Genomic DNA, 23,384 nt, shown 5'->3' with positions numbered 1-23,384 from the left:
GGTGATTAAATACCACCAAAAGAAAGCTCTATCTGTCCCTAAAAAATGGTATAAAATTAATTTCAGTACAGCGTTGCATGACGGAATAAATGTCAGTCAAAGTACTGCAGCGCTTAATACTGAAAAATGGCCTGGATAGGAAGGGGGTTTAACACCGCGGATGTCAACTGGTTAAAATGGTACATTTTCTCAGTTTAAACATTTGATATGTTTTCTATTTTCTATCATGAATAAAATAAAATAGATTTTATACAATGTCCATACTATATATACATATATTCATATATATATACACATATATATATAATATATATATATCAGCAGTCAACGTTCCTGATCAAGTTAATTCTTTTATGAGACAAAACAGCTGGAGATAGACAAACCACCACACTTTCCTAAAAATGACATACCGATTGTTAAAGGGGCATTCTAAAATAACTGAAGGAGAATATCACTTTATCTGCATTACTACTTTTATCATTACAAAAAAAAAAAGAAGAACCAAGATCGACTTGTTTATTAATTTCAATGGTGTGCATAGTTTGTCTTTTCCTGTCACTGCCTTTTCTTTTTAATCATCATTTACCGTTCTGCAGTGATTAGTGACAGTACATTATACACTTCTGGTTCCAGGGCCTTTTCACTATTTCTCTTCAGTTCCCTCTTATTTTTGGTTGCAGGCACATGAAATTCCAGAGGCCAGGGCCAAGAGGCAAACTACTTCCCATCAGTGGTTGAAAAACAACAATCTGACGTATCAAAATTAAGAAACTAACTTAGCTCCACTTTGGCAAAAAGTCACTTGGATTCTTACAATTAGATGTGCAATGTCATAAATTAGACATGGATTTAGACATAGTCTAAAATGTTTTAAACACAAAGCAGGGTACCCAACTATATTGCTCCTTAACAGTGCACAGTTTGCTTAATATATTTGTATTTGTAGTTGAATGTTCAATTTATTAAAGTGCCAAAACTTTTTTCTTAGTTTACGATAGACATAGGAATGGTTAGAACCTCTGTCAGGTTTTTACTGATATTCGGAGGTCAGTTTGAAAGATTTATCCTGACTTCCTTCCTCACTGACAGCATTTTACCAGACAGGAAAAAAGGGTAACGCAGAATGAAGCAACACAGATATAAATTATTGTTTTTTTCTGTAGTAAAGTAGGGGGAAGGCTATTGCACCTGTCAGATTTCCCTATTGCAGATTTTACCTAATTTCATGTCTGGTGAAACCATTGCCAGTAGGAAGGAAGTGAAGGTGAATTTCTCTAAGGGACTTTGCTTGAACACCATTCTTCAGACATTAACAAACTTTCTGTTGTTACATAGCCCTGTCATATGTTATACAACCATTTACATATACCATTTAGCAAGCACACATAATCTAGGGTCATCCATATGTGGAGAGAGGCCAGAGAAGCTACCAGTATATATTTTGGGATGTGGGATTAAACTAGAGCAATAGAAGAAAATCCACACACAGGGAGGTTATACAAAATATGCATCAAAGTAGATTTGACTCCAGCACTTACCAAACTTAAAGGGGATCTGTGCTTTCCCATGCTGGGGTAAAGAGTGTGATTGTGATTTATACGAATGCCAAACCACAAGTAGAAGCAATTGATGCATTTTTTAAATAAAAAATTGAAATAAAGTATAAAGCTTACTGTTATATTGCAGTACTAGTCACATGATCACAGATGAAGGGAAGGATCATTGTCAACCACTCAGCTGTGCCTGACAGAAGCCAATTCACTGGATTCCAGTTGGCTACTACAACGTAGAAGCATTTAGGAGAAAGGGGCCTTTGTATGTTACAGACATTTTTGGGCTCTAATTTGTAAGCTGAGGGAAGGCACAGGAATGAGCTGAGAGAGCATAGCAATTGCGCTCCTTTTTTAAGTAGAAGGTGAGTGACAGTACACCGCAGAACTCTGTAGTACAGTGAGGAGACAGAAGATCAATCCTTTTGAGATCTTGCAAAGTAAATGAAAAATATTTTTATAAGATGACTGTAAAAAAAAAATAATGATGTTGCATGACCAAGCCAGAGCAAGAACCCGCTTGGAAGAAGGGGCATGCATGCAAGACAAAAACCCTGGAAAATCACTCAGCCTCATAGTTTGAGCCGACGTGTGACAATGAAACTGTCACATGTCGGCTCAATAGATCGGGAAGTGAGCGAACACATACCGTCGCTCGCTCACTTCTCGATCCTGTCCCTGCAGAGAGCCATGACTGTCACTCACTGCTCCCTGCAGGGATCCCCCCTACCCTGTCTGATCCTCCAGTGCTGACTGGCGGAACGAACGGGGGACGGGCCGGGTACAGCTGGCTCTGCCTCTAGATAGGCAGAGCCAGCTGTCAATCCCGCTGCTGGGTGGATCTCGACAGTAATGTCGGGATCCGTCCCGGCTGCGGTGGTCTCAGTATACCGCGAGCTGTAGCTCGCGGTATACTGAGCTTTGGGTCACGGGAGGACGCTAGTTTGTGTCCACCCGTGACCCTGGGGAGAACTATGGGGAAAAGCACTGACCCCATGGTTCTCCTTTAAGTGACTGGTGTATAAAAAGGTGGCAATCTGAGTGTGAGCTGCAAGTTTTGTCAGCAAATGGATCCAGTTTTGCTACAGTACAGTAAACATTAGTTAAGCTGGCAAAGAGGCTAATAACTTAAATGAACAACTACATAAAAAGACCCAAAGATGGACCGACAGAGAGGTATAATCCCTGGTGATAGACAGCACAGTTCAGAGGATGGAATGGCTTTTGCTAAATATAGGTAAAGTAAGACTGGGAAGTTGTTTTTTTTATAGTTTACAGAAAGTGTCACTGAAAATATCAAAGATGATTTAACTACCTAACTCTAATTCAGAAGCAGCCTTTTGCTCAGAGGAACCACATGTTATTATAAAAGTGCAAGGATTATTGGTACATGTATTGCTACATGAAGCTGGTTAACAAGAAGGTTCAATGAGAGATGAAGTTGCATCCCTGCTTCCTCCTTTCATCCTCCAATCACAGAATGCCTTGTTTTCTGTGTGAAAAATACAAGGCTTTTTGTGAATAGCCAAGGAGTGAGGAGATGGCGGGGATGCAATTTGAGCATTTCACTAGTTTAGCAGCATCTCCCCCACATCTGAATACTAGCACTAAATATCCGAGCCGGCATGCTGCAAGGTATGATTTTAATACTAGTAGCCCTCTAAACAGCATACACCTTATTAGAGCCTTGTTACACACCTCAAACATTTTTTTTACCAGAGTTCAGCTTTAAATCAGAGGCAAAGTGCATACATTATTTCAAAGTCAGGCAATAGGTTGAATTTGTATCTGAACATAATAACAGGTTTTGGAAGATTAAAATCACTTTTCAGTTTGTTTAAAATTAGTTTATACAGGTAACAATGAGGAAAAACGCTCATCCCCTGCCCACAGCATGATTGTAAATTACATAAAGGCTCCTTAATTTGTACTACTGATATGCAGACTACTTATTATTATAGCAGAGGTTTTGGAAGAACTGTGAGCTAGGTGCCATCTGGGAACTGCTCAACAGTGTTGTAAATGCATGATTGATGATGAAACCATTTTGTCTGCAGCTGTTGCAGCTGACAGAAAGCCAATTGTATAGCTGGTTCTTGGGCTATATAATTGACCATATTTGCAATTGTTAGGAAATAAACATACAAAATGCATTAGGACATAAATTACATGTATAATAGAAGAGAAATTATATTTATATGTGGTATGTTATGTCAATATAATTTACCGTGTAACCAGAATACAACAAGAGTACATTTGACATAGGGATAATGAAGTGACTGTCTGTCTACTCTCCATGAACATGATGCAATGTAAAGGGAGGGCAACAATTATGGGACATGGAATAAAAGCACTGATTATGAGCTGGATTGTATGCTGTCATTCAGTGGCATTTATTAGGTACTGAAGGTCAGAGTTTGCCTCCTCTGCATACTATCAATAACTCTCTTATTGAACTTTAGTCCATTTGTCATTTGGACATCCACAGACCAAGAAAACACAAAAAAAATCTTTACTTAAAAGTTTTCCTAGGACAGCATATTTTCTGCTGGACAACTACCCTTTACATTTCTCCCCAGATAGATTGCACATTAAAAGCACATCCTCTCCAACTAACTGTGAGCATAATAAGCCTGAGCAATGTGTGACCACCATGGTAGCACATGGTGCCATTCAGTGTGGAGTCAGATTGCCAGCTGGGGCTTCTACTCACTGACTCATTGCACCTCTGTTCATCAGTATTACTGAATACAATTTTCTGTTCATGTGTAATACAGGATGTGTAATGTATAGTTCTCAGTTTAATACTGACAGCCTACAGTGGTCAAACATAGGTTGGCAGTGGGTAGTATATCTTGCACATATATACTGTACGCTGACATTGTATTATGCTAGAAGAAGCCTTTTTTTTTAACAGAGACTTCTGCACTTATTAAAAAAGCTTTCAGAGTCATCTAAGGACGTTTGATGTATAACAAACGAGACAAGAGAGAAATGTAGTTACAAGAAGCTGGCTTTCCAAGTTTTCTATCTCTGCAACAACCCCCATTTATTTAAAAGACATCACTGGCTCTGGTAACATGAAATCATGGTGGCATCACACTAGTAATGTGGCATCACTCTGGTATAACTGGATCACACTGGTTAACACTAAAGTAATCAAATAAAATAATAAAAATCACTCTGCATCATTGGGTATCATGGCTTTATTCTGTGACCATAAACAATTGTGGACTATTTGTTTAAAAATGGCAAAATAGAGTGCAAAGGTACTCACAATGGTAGATCGATTAGAAGCATAAATGAGTAGTTCAAGGATACATCAGTTTACAAACTTCATTCAGCCTGTGTGCCAATATGGAGTGGCAACGTTAACGCGTTTCCGGGGGTCACGCCCCCTTCTTCCAAAACATGTTCTGAAGAAGGGGGCATGACCCCGGAAACGCGTTAACATTGCCACTCCATATTGGCACACAGGCTGATTGAAGTTTGTAAACTGATGTATCCTTGAACTACTCATTTATGCTTCTAATCGATCTACCATTGTGAGTACCTTTGCACTCTATTTTGCTATTTTTAAACAATAAAGAACCATCTGCACTAGGGGGGGCGCCCTTCTCTTTTTTTTGTCTTCCAGTTATACAGTTCCCTTGGCTGAAGTGGGGCAGCACCCCTAGCAATCCCGCATACGCACTCCTCAGTTTTATGATCCGTTTTTGGCGCTTTTGTTTTGCTTGATTAGTGGACTATGGTATTATGGTGGGAGGCCCTATTTGCTAGGATGTCCTGTTACATAAGTCTGGACACAATTAAATTACATAACATCTGTATAGCAGAAGATGTGGTTATTGTGTCCAGGATCACAGAAAATGTAAAAAAAATATTTAAAAAACCAGGCCCCAATAAGCATGGGCATATCCATCTAGTGGTCCTTCACGTACACAGCTGCAAAGTTAATCTGTCACTTTGGTTCCAAGCTTAAGTTTTATTTTTGCCATATTTATGAAATAAATAATAATTAGCATAGAAGCAAACATTAATATTTCCATTATCAAGCAGACATTAATTGGCAGGGGACATTATCACTTTACCATGGAGGCTAGAACTTAAAGTGTACTTAAAGGCAAAATATTTTTATAGTTTTGGATAGAGGTGGGAAGGGTTAGGCCCTCCATCAAGGTTTTATTGCGGTCTTCATGGCTGGGAAGATTCGCTTCTCTATTTGTTCTGGAGTCCATTGTCACAAAGACAGAAAGGTGGGGAGAGTTGTCACCACAACAAGGGATGAGGGTATTATCTAATGGTGACACATGTTTGGGTGACAAATGTCTAGTATGGAATTTCCCCTCACTATGTGGAGATCCTGTTGTTCTCTAGGCCAGAACGTAAAGGGAAAATTCCCCAGTGGGGACACGGGCAGCAAAAACAAAACAAAAAAAAGGGTTTGTTAAGTTCAACAATAGGGTTTCAACCCTTCCGTTCTCGATCCAAAAAGTTGCACAAGTACAAATATATGGTTAATGGTGAAAATGCAGTTGCGCTTTATAATTTAAGGTTAAATAAAATAAACATACCTTAATGACGTGGTGCTTCTTGTTCATTACTGGAATCTTAAACATCTGACACCAATAAGTTGTGTCTTTATATGGAATAGGAACCTATCTTGAAAAAAAATAGGTAGCTTAAAGCTGAACCAAATTAATGCAGCTTTGGTGCCATTAGTACATCATTAAATGTAGTTAACTCCTCCCTCCTGTTTTTCCCTTAGCTAAACCTTTGATGCTGATTTTTGTTTTATTTTTTCTTATTAATTTTTAAACTTCTCAGTTTTCATCTGTTCTGTTCCTTAATTTTTTTAGTAACATGTTTAAAAAGAAATCACAAAATGTAAAAAAAAAGTTAGAAAAAAAAAGTTAGACCAAAACAATCACTTAACCCTTGCAGTTCGGGGATGGGCCCACTTCAACGGTTAAGAATACTTTCCCCAGAGTTCTTCTTTAAGTAACACCAACGTTTTTGCCAAGTAAACAGGCAGACATTTTAAAATCCCTCATCCATAAGGGGTATACAGATGGGAGAGTTAAACCGGGTAACGTACCACATGCACAACACACTAAACACAGAGGTGTCACTTCCCCCCCTTAGAATGAAATTCTTTCTCACACAGATTTGAAGATAAGAGATCAATATATTGTTCTTGTGAAAGGGTATGATTAAATATCGGTGCTAGAAAAGAGTAATTTGCTGTCAACAAATAAAACATGAGAGAAGCTTACGTTCTGATGTGTAAAGCTGAAAGACTGATTTTCTTCAAACATAACATTTTTTTCTGGGTTAAGTAGGCGTAAGCTCTTCTGACCACGATTTGACCCATGGTAGGTTGGCCCAGTGCCTTCAATGTCATTATCATGGTATGCCCAAATAATTCGTATTGTGCTTTCCTGAAATGTTGTAAGAATAAAATGTCATTCTTTTCATCCAATATTTTAGCATAATATTAAACACTGAAATTGAATTCTCCTTTATTATTTTTTTTCACGCTATTAACTTACCGTTATATTTTTATCATACAGGTCACAGGTTTGAAGAGCTCGGCTGAACTCAAGGGTAGTGTGTGTGCCATTTTCTATTGCATACTTAAGTTGATAACTTTGCTGGGTGTCTCTGTGAAGAACTCTTTTACTATCTGTAAAGTAATCCTATGAAAAGACAAAGATAAAAATAATCAATGGAGAGTTGGCATATAGTTTTATCCCTGGCCCACACACATCTCTATGTTTTAAGACACATGCACTTTCCATTATGCAAAACTCACAGAAAGGGTAGGTACAGACAGCTACCTGCAGAGCACCTAAGCCCCATCTTCTCGCTGCTCTCACTCACCAGTGGTCCAACTAATCATAACTACAGGTTGAAGTTTACACCAGTATGTAATTATTTAACTGAGCACAGTGGAAAGCATCTGAATAGGACACGGTGTTATTTGACCAATATGTTATTCTGACTCTAGAATGATGTTTCACTCCTGTGTGGACTGCTGAGTGGAGTTGCACCTGGAATTTGGGAGAGATTTTATGCAGATTTATCCTATTTTAAATGTAAGTGCATAAATAGTTTTACATTATGATGTCATTTACTGCCCTGTTCAAGAGGAAATATTGAAAGGGTCACCATTTCAATACTGATGCCATTCAATCTGTCTGTGTGGTGAGAAGCCATCTGACAAATAACATGAACGTGGATTGCTTGCTATGACCAAAGTATATTTATACTAGATCACATTGGATCCGGTGAGTGCCTTGTATGAAGGAGCATGTTGAGATTCACTAACAATAGCACTGATGGATTGCTGAGAAAAGTTCTGAAGATTATATAAAAACTGGGATTGAATTTAAAATATTGATTTATTTTTTTCACAAAAGGTGTTTGTGAGCAGGTTGTGGACATTTCTTTGTTGTTGCTTTTTTGTTGTCTTTCAAACTATGAATCACTTTTATTGTTATTATCATGTATATTAATTAGTTAAGAGTGGATCACATAGGGATTAGTATCAGTTTGTTAGTGCTGTGATTTGAGAATCCATTCACAATTTGTTTGGAAGTCACACAGCAGCTTATTGTTTACAGATTTGCACATTATATATATCTGTGTTCATTTAGGTGTCACATTATTGCAGCCCTTATTATTTACATTTTTAATAAAATGTTTATGCCATACTCTGGTGGTGCTTCCTTCTAGCACTTCTAACTTTGACACAGAAGTATATGAAATAATGTTGTACCTTCAAGCAGTACATATTTTGACAAGATAATTACCTAACAGAATCCCTGGAGTGCCAGGTCATTATGTCCTTTAAAGGTTTTTACCTGACATAGCAGTACTACAGATTACATACCAAGGAAGCTAGTCGCCCTGCATATATTGTATATCTGAGAACTGTCTGGAGTGAGCAGGCAGCAGCAGAGTGTGCATCAGAAGGGGTTATGAGAGGTGGAAAACATCTGCGCAGAGCCGTAGCTAGCTCCTTCTGCGCCCGAGGTGAGAACAGAAAAATGTGCCCCCCAACAGAGGTGTGCGGTATGTGACGTCATGTGACCCGCCTCCAGGATGGCGGCAGGCATGCACAGATTGCGCTGGTGGCCAAATCCGAAATAGCATAAAATAAAAAAATTTTGTATGACAAAATCTAATGAAAACATTTTTTTTTCTGTTTATTTCGTCCGAAACAAATGTTTAGGCTTTGCACATGTCTAGTAATAATTGTGTGTGTGGGGGTGTTTTTTTGGGGGGGGGTTACTGTTGGGGGGCTGCAGGGAAATATTAGGGGTCTAAACAGATCACTGACATTTCCCTTTTGAAATAGAAAAAGAGATTGAGGACACAGAGTCCTCTGCCCATACAGGTGGAGGAGAGCAGCGGGGATCCGAGGAGAAACTGGAGCCTGTGCCGCTCCTCTTCTCCCTGCCGAGCCGCAGCTGTGTTGGCCGCCTTGCTCCCCTGTTGCCAATGGCACTGTTTGCTCACTATGGCATAAAATAAAAAATTTTTGTTTGATGAAATCTAATGAAAACATTTTTTTTTCTGTTTATTTCGCAGCCAGGCTGGCCCTGGCTGCACTCCCACTCAGCTGCGCCTGAGGCCAGTGCCTCACTCGCCCCATGGTAGCTACAGCCCTGCATCTGCGGTCAATAGGGGGACACATCAACTATGGGAAATTCATCAGCAGAGGGCATGAAGGTAGGAGCAGGAGTCATCTAAAGGAAATATTAATGCTAGGCATGAAAAGAAGGGGTGTCATCAGCAGTGTGACAATGTGAGCACAGGGGCAAACAATTCTGCAACAGGAAGGCTTCAAATGGCAACTGTTTGTGTTGCTACCCCTGGAGAAGAGAATGGAAGAGTGAGGAGTATTATACATAAATATTGTATTTTTAAAAATGTATAAAACAAATCTATCCCTATAACTGTCCCTCACCTGTATCATACTTTGGTATTATTTTTTATAAGGTAGCCTGAAGTGAATAGCCGAACAGTGTTCGGCTCACTTCACTTCAGATCGGTCATACACTCGGCTGCCCTCGGCAGCTTGATGAATAGACCCCAAAGAGTTTGCTGTCTGTCAACAACCATACAATTATCAATCAATTAGAAACATGGAAGGAGAAGGCTAATCCATAACAGGTAATTATTTTTACATGATGAATTTACCCTAAAAGTAAACAGACATTCTGATGAGTACAAATAGAATGTGATTGATATTATACCCTTTATATCACAGGACTGTTTGCAGCGTTTGCTAAAATATTGGAATCTTTTCAGTTACTTGGCGATACCTAGCTGTGGGGGCATGGCTATCATGTCCTTCAGCTCCAGTCTGACGAACAGTGGGACTTTCTGAGTGGTTTAAAAGCATACTCAATGCAGTTTCTCAGATCAAAACAATTATAAAAGCTGTTTTTGCACAAGAATCATTTATTTACGTCAGGTTAAACATATTAATATAAGACATTGTTGTGGGGGTTTTTTGGCTAAAAATCTTCTTAGAATTTCCCATTAAATCAACTTGCACCCTATGGGGAGATTTCCTTCCGTTTATGGAACAGCTGTCTTAGCACTCTCACTCTGAAAATCCAAGCCTTCATGTGAATTTACTTTCAAGTTCCTGCATGTTTCCTTTTATCTCTGAGATCATAAAGAAAGTCACGGTGGAACAAATATTGCTACTTGTCAACCCAGTCTAAACTCGTGTTGCTCTTTTTTACTACACCAACAGAAATCATTTTGATGTTTTTCTGTTCCCAGGGGATACAAAGATATAAATTTAGAGATTTCAGACTTTCAGTTCATCCTGACAGTGTCTAATGGAGAGCACAAAACAAGGCCTAAACGCCTAACATTGTGTATAAGAGGAATATTTTGTTGCTTCAATTTTTTAAATAAAAAAATCAAGTAGAGAGATAGAAATATTATTGATTAATTGCACTTTTCTATTCCAGGGCTGTGTGTCCAAAATGATACATCTATAGGGACACTATAGGATAATGCTTCCTTTTAGATCTAATGTTTGATGCACTAAAACATCTTCTATATTTCATTAGATTTTTTTTGCAAGGGCACACACAATATTTCTTGTGATGTTAAATGTAGGAAATGTTTCTTACAGCAAAAGTTTTTTTTTCTTCCTCTTTCCAAAGGTGTTTTCACAAAATTGGGTATATCTTCATGTGCTGGTCCTTGACAAACCTGCTCTGCTGCTTTTGTTACCATATGCAACATGGTATCCGACTGAAGACATTCTGTGAGTGCAGGGTGCCATGGACCCCTGCACTCACATTTAATGATGCAGATAGCTATATGTATCATTGAGGACCACCATAAAAAGTAAAAGAGGAAGAAAAACAGAGAAATAGCGATAAAAAAAATAGAGTAGAGGAAAGAGAAATAGCATGATCAATCCATTAACTTCTGTGTCAATAACCCATTTCTAAAATATATTGACTAAAGGCTTTTCCACTTTTTCAGACAGTTACTCCATTTGTAATTTTAGCAAGAATTCCACTGTTTGCAGTTTTTCTAATTACAATGCCATTTAAACTGTATAACAACTGGTATATAAGAGACATGAAAGTACATTAAACTGGAACAACCATCAAGACAAGGTCTGCCACCAACACATTTTAACAATACTACCCCTGTGATTTGATGACAATTCACACCTCCAGCCATGTAACTCAAACAATTAATTAATTATTAATGAATGTGTCCAAGACTTTCTGGCACCATGGGATTGGATTTTGTTATAACAAACTTTCACACTTGCCATCATATTCTTTGACAATCCACATCACCTTTGACAGATTACATGATGATTAGATTAAGGTGACTCATGTAACCCCAGATATAAATGCTGGGGTATGTTACTGACACTCAGGGCCCCATTAATACCAGGGCCTTATGTTAATGCAGGGTACATATGGTGGTGTGCTGCAGTACCATTCATTGGGAATGGCACACCCGCACCTCCAAAAAGCACATCCATTGCAAAGCACCAGAGCACCATGCACAGTGTCCTGTGTGATGTGATGTGTAAAATGATGCCTGCCCCAGTTTCTTATGTGTTGAGGTGTGTTTTAGCGTATTCATTTTAAATGGGCTGTTTAATGCAGCTAGCCACAATGGACAACAATGCATGCATTGCATCACACTGGTTTGAATGGGTCCTCATAAAGGAGGAAGCTGCTTGGATAAGCAGAAAAACTAAATGTCAGTCAAAGTACCGCAGCGCTGAACACTGAAAAATGGCCTGGATGGGAAGGGGGTTTAACACCGCGGATGTCAACTGGTTAAAATGATAGAAAAAGTCTAATTGAAGGTGAATAATACTACTAGCCGGTCCAATAAAATGTTGTTGTAAAAGATTCTTTCCTAGTGTGTGGTAAAATAGTATGTTAAAGTGACATTAAACCCTCAGATTTTTTAACATAAACCAATACTGTAATGTGTGCCTTACTGTAATCCATGGTAGTTTCCCTTCTCTTTGCTGCTATTCCTTTTAAATCCTCATGTCTTCTCATGCTTGGGAGAACTTCCCTTTGCAGCTGAGTGCCTCTTCCTGTAGTGCTGGCTCAGGTTGCAAACCTACACACAGACACCATGTATCCATTCCTGAGACAAGGCAGTCTGCTGCAAAACAGAAGTTCTGCCCAGCATGAGAAGAGATACAGATTTAAAAGGAAGAGCAGCAAAGAGAAGAGAAACAACAATGGATTACAGTAAGGCACACATTACAGTATTGTTTTATGTTAAAAAATCTGAGGGTTTAATGTCACTTTAAGTTTTTCGCACTCAAAAATAAAGTTTCCCTTCATTTCATTCAGGTAAAAAATTAATTCACACTTATGGGTGTTCACAAGTATTAGTAAATGTTAAATAGACTACTCCTACTGGAGGCTGAGAGATTTAGAGAAATACAAATAAATGTATCCTAATTATCAGGCTCTGAAATAAAACATCCCTTAGCTCTGCATAAGTTGCACACACACAATGTTACTGTGGAGAAATGAGAAGATAACTAATTCTGAAATACATAGCTATAGGCAAAAGCATGCGGCCAGCTGGGTGACCCAGGGAGAAACTTTCTTATACTTGCTGCTTGTACACACAACAGCCATTCTGTCCCTGATAGTTACTGGCAGATAACGGGCTTTTGGAAAGAAAAAGAAAGGCCAGCATGGGATCAAAAATTATAAATTCAGTAATGTGAATGCTGCACCATAATAACGTTTCCCAATTTTAGATTTCACTACTTATTTAGTGCTAGCTAGCTAAGTCACAGACTTTGCACAACAAGACAGATAAGGATTTATGACTTTTCTAACTATTATTTCACTCAATAATAAGGGGTTATTCACAAAGCTGCCGAAGGCATCCGAGTGAATAACCCAGCCAAAGTGAAGTGAGCCGAACGCTGTTCGGCTATTCACTTCAGTCTTGTGCGGCAGATTTCAGCCATATATCGGCTAAAATCAGCCGTACATCGGCTGCTTTCAGTCAGCGGCATTCGGCTCAGCTGTTCTGCTCAGTACCTCCGAGGTAGTGAGCAGAAAAGAAAACAAGTGAAAAGAAATTTTAAAAAGTTTACATTTAAAAAAAAAGTTTTAACAAATAGGAAAATTAAAAAATTTTAAAAAAATTTAAAGAAAAAATAATAATAATTAAAAAAAAGCTGAAATGACCACATACGACGGACTCCCGCCGCATAATAAAGCACCTGACAGATGCCAGCAAAAGAAAACGATTGGGCGGAGCTAGCGGTGGGAGCTAGCTCCGCCCAACTGTTTCCTATTGGCCGGCACCGGCCAATGAATAACAACTGGGCTGAGCCGTTATTCACTTCAGTCTTGTGCGGCAGATTTCAGCCATATATCGGCTAAAATCAGCCGTACATCGGCTGCTTTCAGTCAGCGGCATTCGGCTCAGCTGTTCTGCTCAGTACCTCCGAGGTAGTGAGCAGAAAAGAAAACAAGTGAAAAGAAATTTTAAAAAGTTTACATTTAAAAAAAAAGTTTTAACAAATAGGAAAATTAAAAAATTTTAAAAAAATTTAAAGAAAAAATAATAATAATTAAAAAAAAGCTGAAATGACCACATACGACGGACTCCCGCCGCATAATAAAGCACCTGACAGATAGTGTCCCCAGGTCATTTGGGGACGCTGATCTGTCATTACAACTGTGCGGAGCGAGCCGAGATTACAGCTGGCTCCACCCAGCTGTCATTTGCGCAATTTCGGCCGAAAGATGGGCATGTTGCCAATGTACCATTTTTGTCCGATTAGTTTTGGGGGCCAAAAATTCGGTGCATCCCTACTTATTTCTCTTTTCTTTCCCAGTCTTCTGACAGTGGACATGTTAACTAAGGGCAGGGTACTAGCTCTCCCTTTACTTTCTGGAACTCTGTCACATGTGACTAGGACACGTGACCATGCACATCATCTCAGGGGAAGAAAATGCCTTTCCCTGAGATCTCATGAGATTACAGATGAAATTTCCCAGCAATGCTCTGCTGATGTAACCTTCCCAGAATGCAACGTTTGGCACATTATTTATTTGTGCCAGAAGTGGACCAGGATGTAGATGAACTCTATTTGTAAGTAAATGAAAAACAAGTTTGTTTAACAAAATAATGCAAAAACTAAAAATAATAATAATAATGTAGAACTAGACTGTCAGCTATTGCAGGTAAAACAACAAGGTATTATGTCAAAACAGACCTCAGTTTATTGCATGCATCAATACTACATCAATAAACTTATTTTTGATGCAAACAGTGTAAGTAACTGAATTTGACCTGATATTACCCTTGTATAGTCTCTGTACAGCAGGCCTGGAGTTTGAGGGGTTGCAGTAGTACAGGGAGCCAATCAGTTCATGTGCTGACAAGATGCATACTTATAGTAGGAGAAAGCAAAGTGACAGAGAGCGCATCACTTGTTGCTTCTCCTTTCACTGTCCAGACACAGGCTTGGGTGAGCCCAGGATGACCTGGGCTCAGAGAACGTGGATTAAATGATGCTGCCCATCAAATCTCTAGAATGAAGATGAATATTGCAGCAAAAGCTGATTTTATTATTTTATCTTTTAATGGGCTATTTATGTTGACCTTGTTATTTTTGGCTGGAGTTCTGCTTTACCTATTTTAATCAAACAAACAAGATATTTGAGTAAAAACTAAATTCCTAAAATAAATGCTGCTTCTAGTACATGTTTTCTTTAACATATTACAGCAACAATGCCTTGTAGAAATGTAGCTCTTTCTTTTCCTAGATTAGGACATTTTAGTACACCAAGTTTGAAGATAGTGAGCTTTTTAATCCAATATAGCAATATATTTTACAGAAATGAAACTCTACTTCTTCTTAAATAGCTGCAGCTTTTTGGACACTGGGAATTCTTTGTTCATCTGTATCCAGTCTGAATTTCTGCTAACTCCTTAATTAAAAAGGAGGTTGGCATCAATACCTGTAGACAACTTAAATGTTCCTTTAAAAAAACTACATGCTAGTAAATGCAAAGATTATCGGTTGTAATCTGCCATGATGACAGATTAGACAGCTCTCGCTTGCAGCAGACTTTGAAAACAGAATCATGCAAGCTAAGTGAGAGCCATGCGGTGTGATATTATTGCACACTGAAAATTTGGGGCAGAAGATGAATGAAAGAGCCACGGATGTTTTAGGGGTCAAGGACTGAAGTCTGAAGTCCATCATATCTCACTCTATGTCAAATCCAATAGTTATGCTATAAAACTACTTTTGTATAGCATTTTTTTCGAATGGCTGAAATGACTCAGAAATCACTATTTATCAGCTAAAACCAGGGATATTCTGGCCTGAGTGGCAAACTAGTTGTCATTACCACACTATGCCCAGTTTACACAAAGCAGGTTGGTTCTTTTCGTTATTGTATTGGACATCACAAGCATGAAGCCTGGGGATAGTATCCTGGAAAGCTGAAAAAGATGAAAAACGAGTGCCAAGGAGGGCATCTTGTGGCACTCAACATAAAAGAAAGCAAATAAAGCAGGTGAAGCATTTCTGGAACTAAAGATTCCTTGTCAATGTAGAGTTGGAACAAGAGATACTGTATTGAAGAATGACAGGCCCTGCCCCTATTCATGTAGTCTGATAGAAGAAAAAGGGAGAGGTGGTAGTACAATGCAGGAAACAATATTGAAGGTACCAAGACCACCACTGTACACAAGGAATGATAACTACTACTCAGCATAAAGACTGATCCTTAGTGCACACAGAGCCTGGACACAGGGTTAACTACAACTGGGAATAAGGCCTGATCACCTTAACAGCCATCAAATTGCTGCAGTCAGAGAAAAAACTATGAGGGTTATTTACTATGGAGCCGAAGGATACAGATGTAGCTTCGGCTGATCTTTCGGCTCTCTTCGGCCGCCTCTGCCCTTCGGTTCAGTGAAATCGAGGGGCAGCTGTACGGGCTATTTGCAATAGCCCATACAGCAACCGAAGGCAGCCGAGCAGCTTAGCCGAGCCGAAGGCATATGCTTCGGCTCAACTGAGCCAAAGCGACAGCTGAAGCAGGGAGAACGGCCTTCCGAAGGGCCGGCCGTTCTCCACGCAATTGACAGCTGGGCTGAGCCAGCCGGCTGGCAACGGCTGGCTCCGCCCAGTTGTAATGACAGATCAGCATCCCCCAATGGCCTGGGGACACTGATCTGTCAATAAACAATAACAACTGGGTGGAATTGTTATTCATTGGCCGGGACCTGCTAGAAGACTCTGGCAGGTGCCGGCCAATAGGAAACAGTCGAGCGGAGCTGGCTGTCACTTCTAGCTCTGCCCAATTGTTTTTTTTATAATTTTTTCTTTTCTTTAAAATATGTATTTCTTTTCTTTAAGTTTCCTATTTATTTAAATTTTTAGAATAATTTTTCAACTCTTTTTTTTTCTTCATTCATTTGACTTTTCTATTCTGCTCGGTACCTCAGCGGCATTTGGCTATTCACTCACTGCCATTCGGCCCCTATGAGAATAGGCAGCCTATGTATGGCTGAAATCAGCTCACTTCACTTCGGCTGGGTTATTCATTTGGCTGCCTTCGGCAACTTTGTGAATAACCCCCATGCCAATAATTAGGAAACAACAGCCAGAGATTGGGAAGTACCTCTACAGCTAAAGATAGACAAATACTTTACTATTAGTGACCCCCTACCACAGCCAAGCAATTACGTCTACTCTAGCACTGCTACAGCTAAAGATTGAACAACACAGTAACACTGCTATAACCAGGTATTGACCACAATATTAACAATTGAGTGATAGGCTGCACTGTGGTAAAGATATAAATACTTTTGTATATTTGCTCTGGGTAGTCACCTGTCCTCTTTTCCTGTAATTGGCCTAGTCTCTGAATCCTTATGGATGGTCTGGGCATGCTTTAGCTAAGCATCTACCTGTGACATCTGGTGGAAATCTGGCCATCTGGCATCACAAGAGTAAGAAATAATGTCGCTCTGTAAACAGCATCCATTTCTTGAGCAAAAAGTGGCGCTTTTGGTACTCTGATATGTTATCTATCTTTTAGTTATGATCCTGGTCTGTCTCTTGGTTTTAGCTGTTTGGTCTCTATTACTTGCTCTGATTTTTGTCAGTGTGAGTATTCTACCCAAACATCTGTTCTGTTATGTTATAGTATACTCTTGTATACTCTTGCCTATTGTTTTGATCATTATCTAGGAGCCCACACTAACTTCTGGCGACATTAAGGGTTCATGTGCCCATTATAATGTTAGTCAGCGGCTACTAGTCTTCTAGCTTTTGAGGCTGGCTCCTAGATTTTGAACAAATGTTTTCAACCCTGCTCATAACTTTAACCCCTTCATGACTGAGGCCTTTTTTTCATTTTTTGTACCCATGTTATATTCCAAATTTTAGGCCTGAAAATTACTTAAAACCCCACAACATTATATATTTTCTGAATGCCAAGACTCTATAGAATAAAATGGTGGTAGTTGCAAATTTTTATGTTGCGCAATATTAGCGCAACTCCTTATTAAACCCCAATATTTAGTGAAAAATTTAATTAAATGCCCCAAAACACAACAAAATACCAATTTTTTTAATGAAAAATAAAAGATGAGGTTACAACGAGTAAAACGATACCCAACATGCCCAGGTTACAAATTGCGTGCATCCGTAAAACGGCGAAAAACCCCAGTACCCCAAAAAGTCCATAGAAGACGCTTTAAAAGCCCCCACAGGTCATCAATTTAGAGATACCCCAAAATACTGGCCCTAGAATTATTGCTCTCACTCCGGCGTGCGCGGCGATACCCAACATGTGTAGCGCGTTCGTCGTTTTCATACGTAGGCGCACCCGACGCGTGTTTACGTGGCGACGCGCGTGCTCGCGGGGGAGGGGTACTTTTAAAATAATGTTTTTATTATTATTAGATTTATTTTATTTCATTTTAATTTTAAAAACTGTTTTTTTTTTTTTTTTTACTTTACTTTGACTGCTATCACATGGGGGGGCTTGCAAGCCCCCCCATGTAATAGCAGATGGTGGTGACAGGTCCTCTTTAAGGTGATGCTGGGGGTCCAAAAGACCCTCAGTGTCACCTTTACACTGGAAATAAGCTATTGAAGTGCAGATCGCACTTCAATAGCTTATAGCTGGGCTGCAGGAGCCCAGAACTGACAGCCCAGGGACCGGAAGTGATGCAATCTGCATCGCTCCCGGTCCCATAGAACGGGGAGGGGATCGATGAACGGAAGTTCGTCGACCTCCTCCCCAGCTCCCCGCGGACACAAAGATCGCCGGTCCCGGGCCCGTAGGAGGGGCAACGGAGCCCGGGAAGCACGGCGGGGGTGTCCGGCGGGGGGGGCGGCCCCTTCTTCGGGACGCAGAAGCGATCTGGCGACAGGTAAGTCGCCAGGATCGCTTCTGTTGTAAAGCCGACAGTCGGCTCTACAAGTTTAAACAGAGTCACGTCGTCAGTCACGAAGGGGTTAAGGTAACTTTGTGCTGGAAAATGAATTATCAATTTAACATGGCTGCTGTACAATGGACACAATTAGGTACCTGTTCCCATCTTCCCAGCACCCACTTCCCTATTTCACTGCTGAACTCCCCTGAAATTGATAAGACCTATTCATGAAAACAGAAAAAACATAAACAGCGCTCCCGGATGGGAAAAAGTTAGCTTGAAGACATGTATGCAGCCCTGGGGAACAGGAGGAGAACCTGTGAATGTAGATAATCAAAAGAACAAAAGAAGGCGCAAAAAACACTGGCTGGCTAAAGAAGGTATAATGGAAACTCAAGGTAGTGGCACTTACTCGTGAATCCCAGGATCTGGAGATGGGCGGCCGATGTGGAGGATCGGAGCACTTGTGATGTGGGTCCGACTGTGGCTGGTGTGCTACTCAGAGAGATACATCCATGGAAGGGTGTGAACAAAAAGAGGGGACTTCGTCCGAAGTGCCGTAGGGGGTATGTGCGGTGTAGAGGAGAAGCAGGGAGATCCCTGTAGTGTCGGCAATAGAGAGTAGGCAATAGACAGGGCTGTTGCAGCCGCAGCTGTGGGTGTCAGCAAACAGTCACTGTCAGGTCTGCTAGGGACAGTGTACGGGAGTCTGTGTGCTGGAGCAGCTGACAGATGCCGAATGGTCGGCTCAATGGTGAGATGAAGAGGGATCGAAGAGGACAAGAGCAACGCGTTTCGAGGTGCTACCTCTTTTTCAAGCTCGGGTAAAACAGTAAGACGATGGTGGGAATCCGCCGGGTTTAAAAAGTGACAGGTGGGCGGAGCTAGTGGTAGTGAGCGGCAATCCCGCGGTTCAAAATTGAGAACGGAGCTGCTGGAACTCCTTCCCATTGTCCCTTTCCCTACATCAGTCCTCTATGGCCTTTATGCATATCAAGCTTCTAAATATATGCCCGGTTCACTACCACTAGCTCCGCCCACCTGCCCACTGTATAATGATTCTAAATTTGTTTAATGAAAATTGTAAATGGTGGATCTATTAAATCTAGTAACTATTATGCAATTCGTATATTATATCCAGGTACTGTTGGATCTACCACCTCACTGTGTTACTTTACTTTTTATGCTAGTTTACTATTGGCTATTGAAAATTGAAATAGCCAATAGTAACTTTTTTTGTACTTTTTCACTCTTCTTCTGTTCTGCTCGGTCCCTCTGAGGGATCGGCTATTCACTCACTGCTGTTCGGGATCTTTAGGAATAGCCCGAACAGCAGTGAGAAGCCTGCCGGGGGTTCGGCTCAGCCGATCCAGATGTTGGATCGGCTGAGTCGAACTCCTTCTGCACTTTGGGTCGGCCGAGCATGCTGAGCATGTTCAGCCGACCCGAAGCCACACGAAGCAAGCCGATGTACGTCTGATTTTAGCCGATGTACGGCTGAAATTAGCCGTACCAGCCTGAAGTGAATAGCCGAACAGTGTTCGGCTCACTTCACTTCAGATCAGTCATTCACTCGGCTGCCCTCGGCAGCTTCGTGAATAGACCCCATAATGTAGTGCTCACATTAACCTTGCCCTGTGTATCTATTGACTGGGAAAATAACTGAACAAGAAACCAGCTTTCTATATTTCTTTCATTTTACTGATGCATTAAAGATAAAAGAGTCAATTGAAGTCCCTAAAACAACAATAGCCCATTGCTTCCAAGCAGCCTTTCAGCTTGCCAAGCCTTTCATCTCACATAAATGGTCCATGTATCTTGCATTTTCTATTTAACCACTGATCCTTCAGGCTTTAATTCTGTCATTGTTTCTACCGCAAGCAATTATTTTTTCTGTGTGCATCTTTTCTTAAGGTGAAAATAACTTCCCTTGTTATCATTTTAGAATAGAAAATTGTATGCACTGTTTGGAGTGGAATAGTATCACTCTGTGCAATGCATGTGCAAGCTTAGATATTTTGACTGCCTCGTTGTTCTCTATTTTTGAACCACTTATATCCATAAAAACATCACCCCACATAGCAATATCATACTTTTCTTGGCTACTAGATCACACTAGAAACCTATTGGGGCCTTAGGATCTTCACAACCCTGAAAGACTGATGAGGCAGCTCTGGGAGAAGATAAAGGGAACTAGGAACAGTGGAGTGGTCTGACTGCAGTGAAGAAAGTAAACTGCAAGCATTCCATTATCTGGGCTGTTTCTGCTAGCCTAGCAAGCCTATGTAAATAGAGAGGGGAAGTGGAGATCATGGCAGGTAGGCTATGCTTGCCAGTGGTGTATTTTAGTTTGGGGCTGCCCTAGGCAAGCTGAAATTTAGGCACCCCCACACACACACACTAAACTTGCCTTACTCTTTCGTGTTTTTGACTTTTTGCGTAACCTGTCAGTCACTGGATACAGCGCACAAGCTGTATCCAGCTTTTGACATGTTCCGCTATTAGTGTGGCAGGAAAGCTGGGGTCTCAGGTGGGCTCTGCAGGGTCTAAGGTGGGCTGTGTAGGATCTGTGGTGGGCTCTGCAGGGTTTCCGGGGGCTGTTCAGCGTCTGTGGAGCCGACTGGCGATTCGGGACCGGCTTCCTCCATCGTCCGCCTGGACCTGCGGGGATGCGGATCCGCCCCTCCTGCTGCTCCTCCTTCTCTCCTCCTCCTCATCGCCTCTGCCTCCTCCTCATTGATTAGGCAGCCGGGGCTGCTGAATTCTGTGCAGCCCGGCTTGCCTGACTGTTTTGGGGACGGCATTTTTGCTGCCCCCCTGGTAAGTGCCACCCAAGGCAAACGCTTGTTTGCCTTGCGACAGATACACCCCTGATGCTTGCATTATTTATCTCAAGGGGGAGTACTTGCAATCAGGGCACTTGGACAGTTGGGGGACCCATACACATATGATTATTGCCTGATGTGGCAAGAAATGGCTGGATCAAGTGACAGACATCTTACGGCTTTGAGTGACTAAACACAGTAGAATATAACTGAATGATCTCTGAAACTGTGCTCCTAAGCTAAAACAGAGGAACATTGTTATGATGACCTGAATTCCTTTGGTAAAATAATAGCTCCATATGTAAGCAATAATGATTCATTTACAGAAAATATTTGAACAATAACTCTTGCAAGCAATCAGACATTATCTTTTACTGGAACTTGCAAAGAGCTGAATGGTGACTGATTAATGTGATTATGGTATGAACTTGCATCTAAACGCATGAGAGCAAATAATGTTTCAAATTACAAGGATATCATTAAAAAATAATACGAAGAAACCATCAACCTTTAGTTAACATACAGAATGGACTTTGTGATTAGACTGATATTCATAATAGTGTGGAAACCCTGCCCTAAGTAGGAGTGTCTATTTCAATTTAGAAGTTACCATGCTATAGTCAGCCTGGGTCTGTTTTGTTCCCTTGAGTCTCTTCTAAGCTCTGGTTATTCTTTGCTTCTGCCTGCTTCTGGAGAGTTCCATGGGCATAAGGGGGTAGGCTATGGCAATCAGAGTTATGAATATCTCCCTGGCCAATTAGTTGGAAATGTATTGCCAATGGTGCAGGCTGGAAATGACCTTGGAAAGCCAGTCTTCCCCCAGCTCTCCTGCCTGGGGGTGAGATGCAGTTGCATTTCTTTTCTTCCTAACCCTGCTGCATAAGGAGGTTGACCATGTGCTTGGACAGAGGCCTTGGTTTGAGGCCTCGTCTCTTGAGGCAGGGAATTGAGATACCATGGAGAAACTTTAGCCTGAATGATGTACCTGAGAAGCTGCACAAAAGCTTGGTCCTTAACTGAAGTATGGTGATTTCTCCCCTAGAAGTCAGTAGCTGAACTATTGGGTATCTTGTAGCCAGGAGCTGATTTTAAAGAATGCTGGGTCAGCTTAAGGGTTCTCCATCTGTTAAGGCTGTAAGTACTTTTTTTGTTTCCCTGCCAAGTCTATGGGCATCCTGTGTCCTAACCCTCTCTCTCCGGAGCGTTGAGTGAGTGTCAATAAAATTCTTGCGTGCATTCAAAAGTGACTGACCTATTTGTTCACATTGCTCAACTAGTGCCCAGGACCAGACCCTGAAGTGAAATGCAAGTTCGCCCTGCCTATGGTGTTACCCATATGCCCTTCGGGGTGGGGAGGGGTTGCAACATAACTAATACAGAACATATCAGCTCAGAAATGTCATGAACCTCTTGCACATAAAACCAACGTGTTTTCAGGGTACTACTTATCATTTCCCCTGGCAAAAGTGTGGTCTCCCTGGCCAACCACTAGGAGGCTTATTGCCAGTTCTGGATGCTAAGGTTGGATATGAACGTTAGGGGTGATCTTGCAGGAGCTTTCTAGCCTCTGCCAGGAGAGAAAGCTGTCTGTCAGAGGACTGTGCCTCCCAGGCCTACTGCCTGGGGTAAGGCCTAAGGCTGAAAGAGAAGCCATGGTGTGTGGCCTCAAAGAGTTCCGTGCCAACTTGCTGGAATATCTGGGGAATGAAGTGTCCTGCTGAGGAATGTCCTAACAAGCTAAAAGCTGTGTACAAGCTGCTGGCAGTGGACAGGAGGCAGGAAGTAGTAGGGTTCCTGTCAGGCCCGGCGCTACCGCAAGGCAAGTCAAGCGGCCGCCTGAGGGCGCTGAAGGGTGAGGGCGGAAAAAACAGGGCATTTTGACGAGTACTTGTACTTGTCAAAATGCCCCGATGCTTGCGCTATGTTTTTTTTTCTTCACTTACCTTCGGTGTGGGAGAGCAGCGGCGAGTCAGCGCTGGTCCGGTGGGAGGAGCTCCAGGTGGGGTCCTAATTTAGCTGGCCAGCAACTGCCAGAGGTGCCGTGCGT

At 41.1% G+C, this 23,384-nt stretch overlaps 1 protein-coding gene across 1 annotated transcript in view; it reads right to left on the bottom strand.

Annotated features, from left to right (window-relative positions):
* The window catches only part of MOXD1 (monooxygenase DBH like 1), a 64,963-nt gene that overhangs the window by 32,022 nt on the left and 9,557 nt on the right, over positions 1–23,384 (bottom strand). Inside the window, exons 2-4 of the mRNA XM_018571213.1 lie at positions 7,103–7,249; positions 6,827–6,991; positions 6,125–6,208 (exon numbers count right to left, since the gene is read on the bottom strand). Of these exons, the coding sequence (XP_018426715.1) occupies positions 6,125–6,208; positions 6,827–6,991; positions 7,103–7,249 (396 nt within the window). The remainder of the gene's footprint in view (positions 1–6,124; positions 6,209–6,826; positions 6,992–7,102; positions 7,250–23,384) is intronic.

This window comes from Nanorana parkeri, unplaced genomic scaffold (genome assembly GCF_000935625.1).
Source record: "Nanorana parkeri isolate BGI_ZX_2015 unplaced genomic scaffold, ASM93562v1 scaffold1701, whole genome shotgun sequence".
NCBI lineage: Eukaryota > Metazoa > Chordata > Amphibia > Anura > Dicroglossidae > Nanorana > Nanorana parkeri.
The sequence above is the reverse complement of the archived record's forward strand: the minus strand, read 5'-3'. Positions and strand labels throughout refer to the sequence as shown.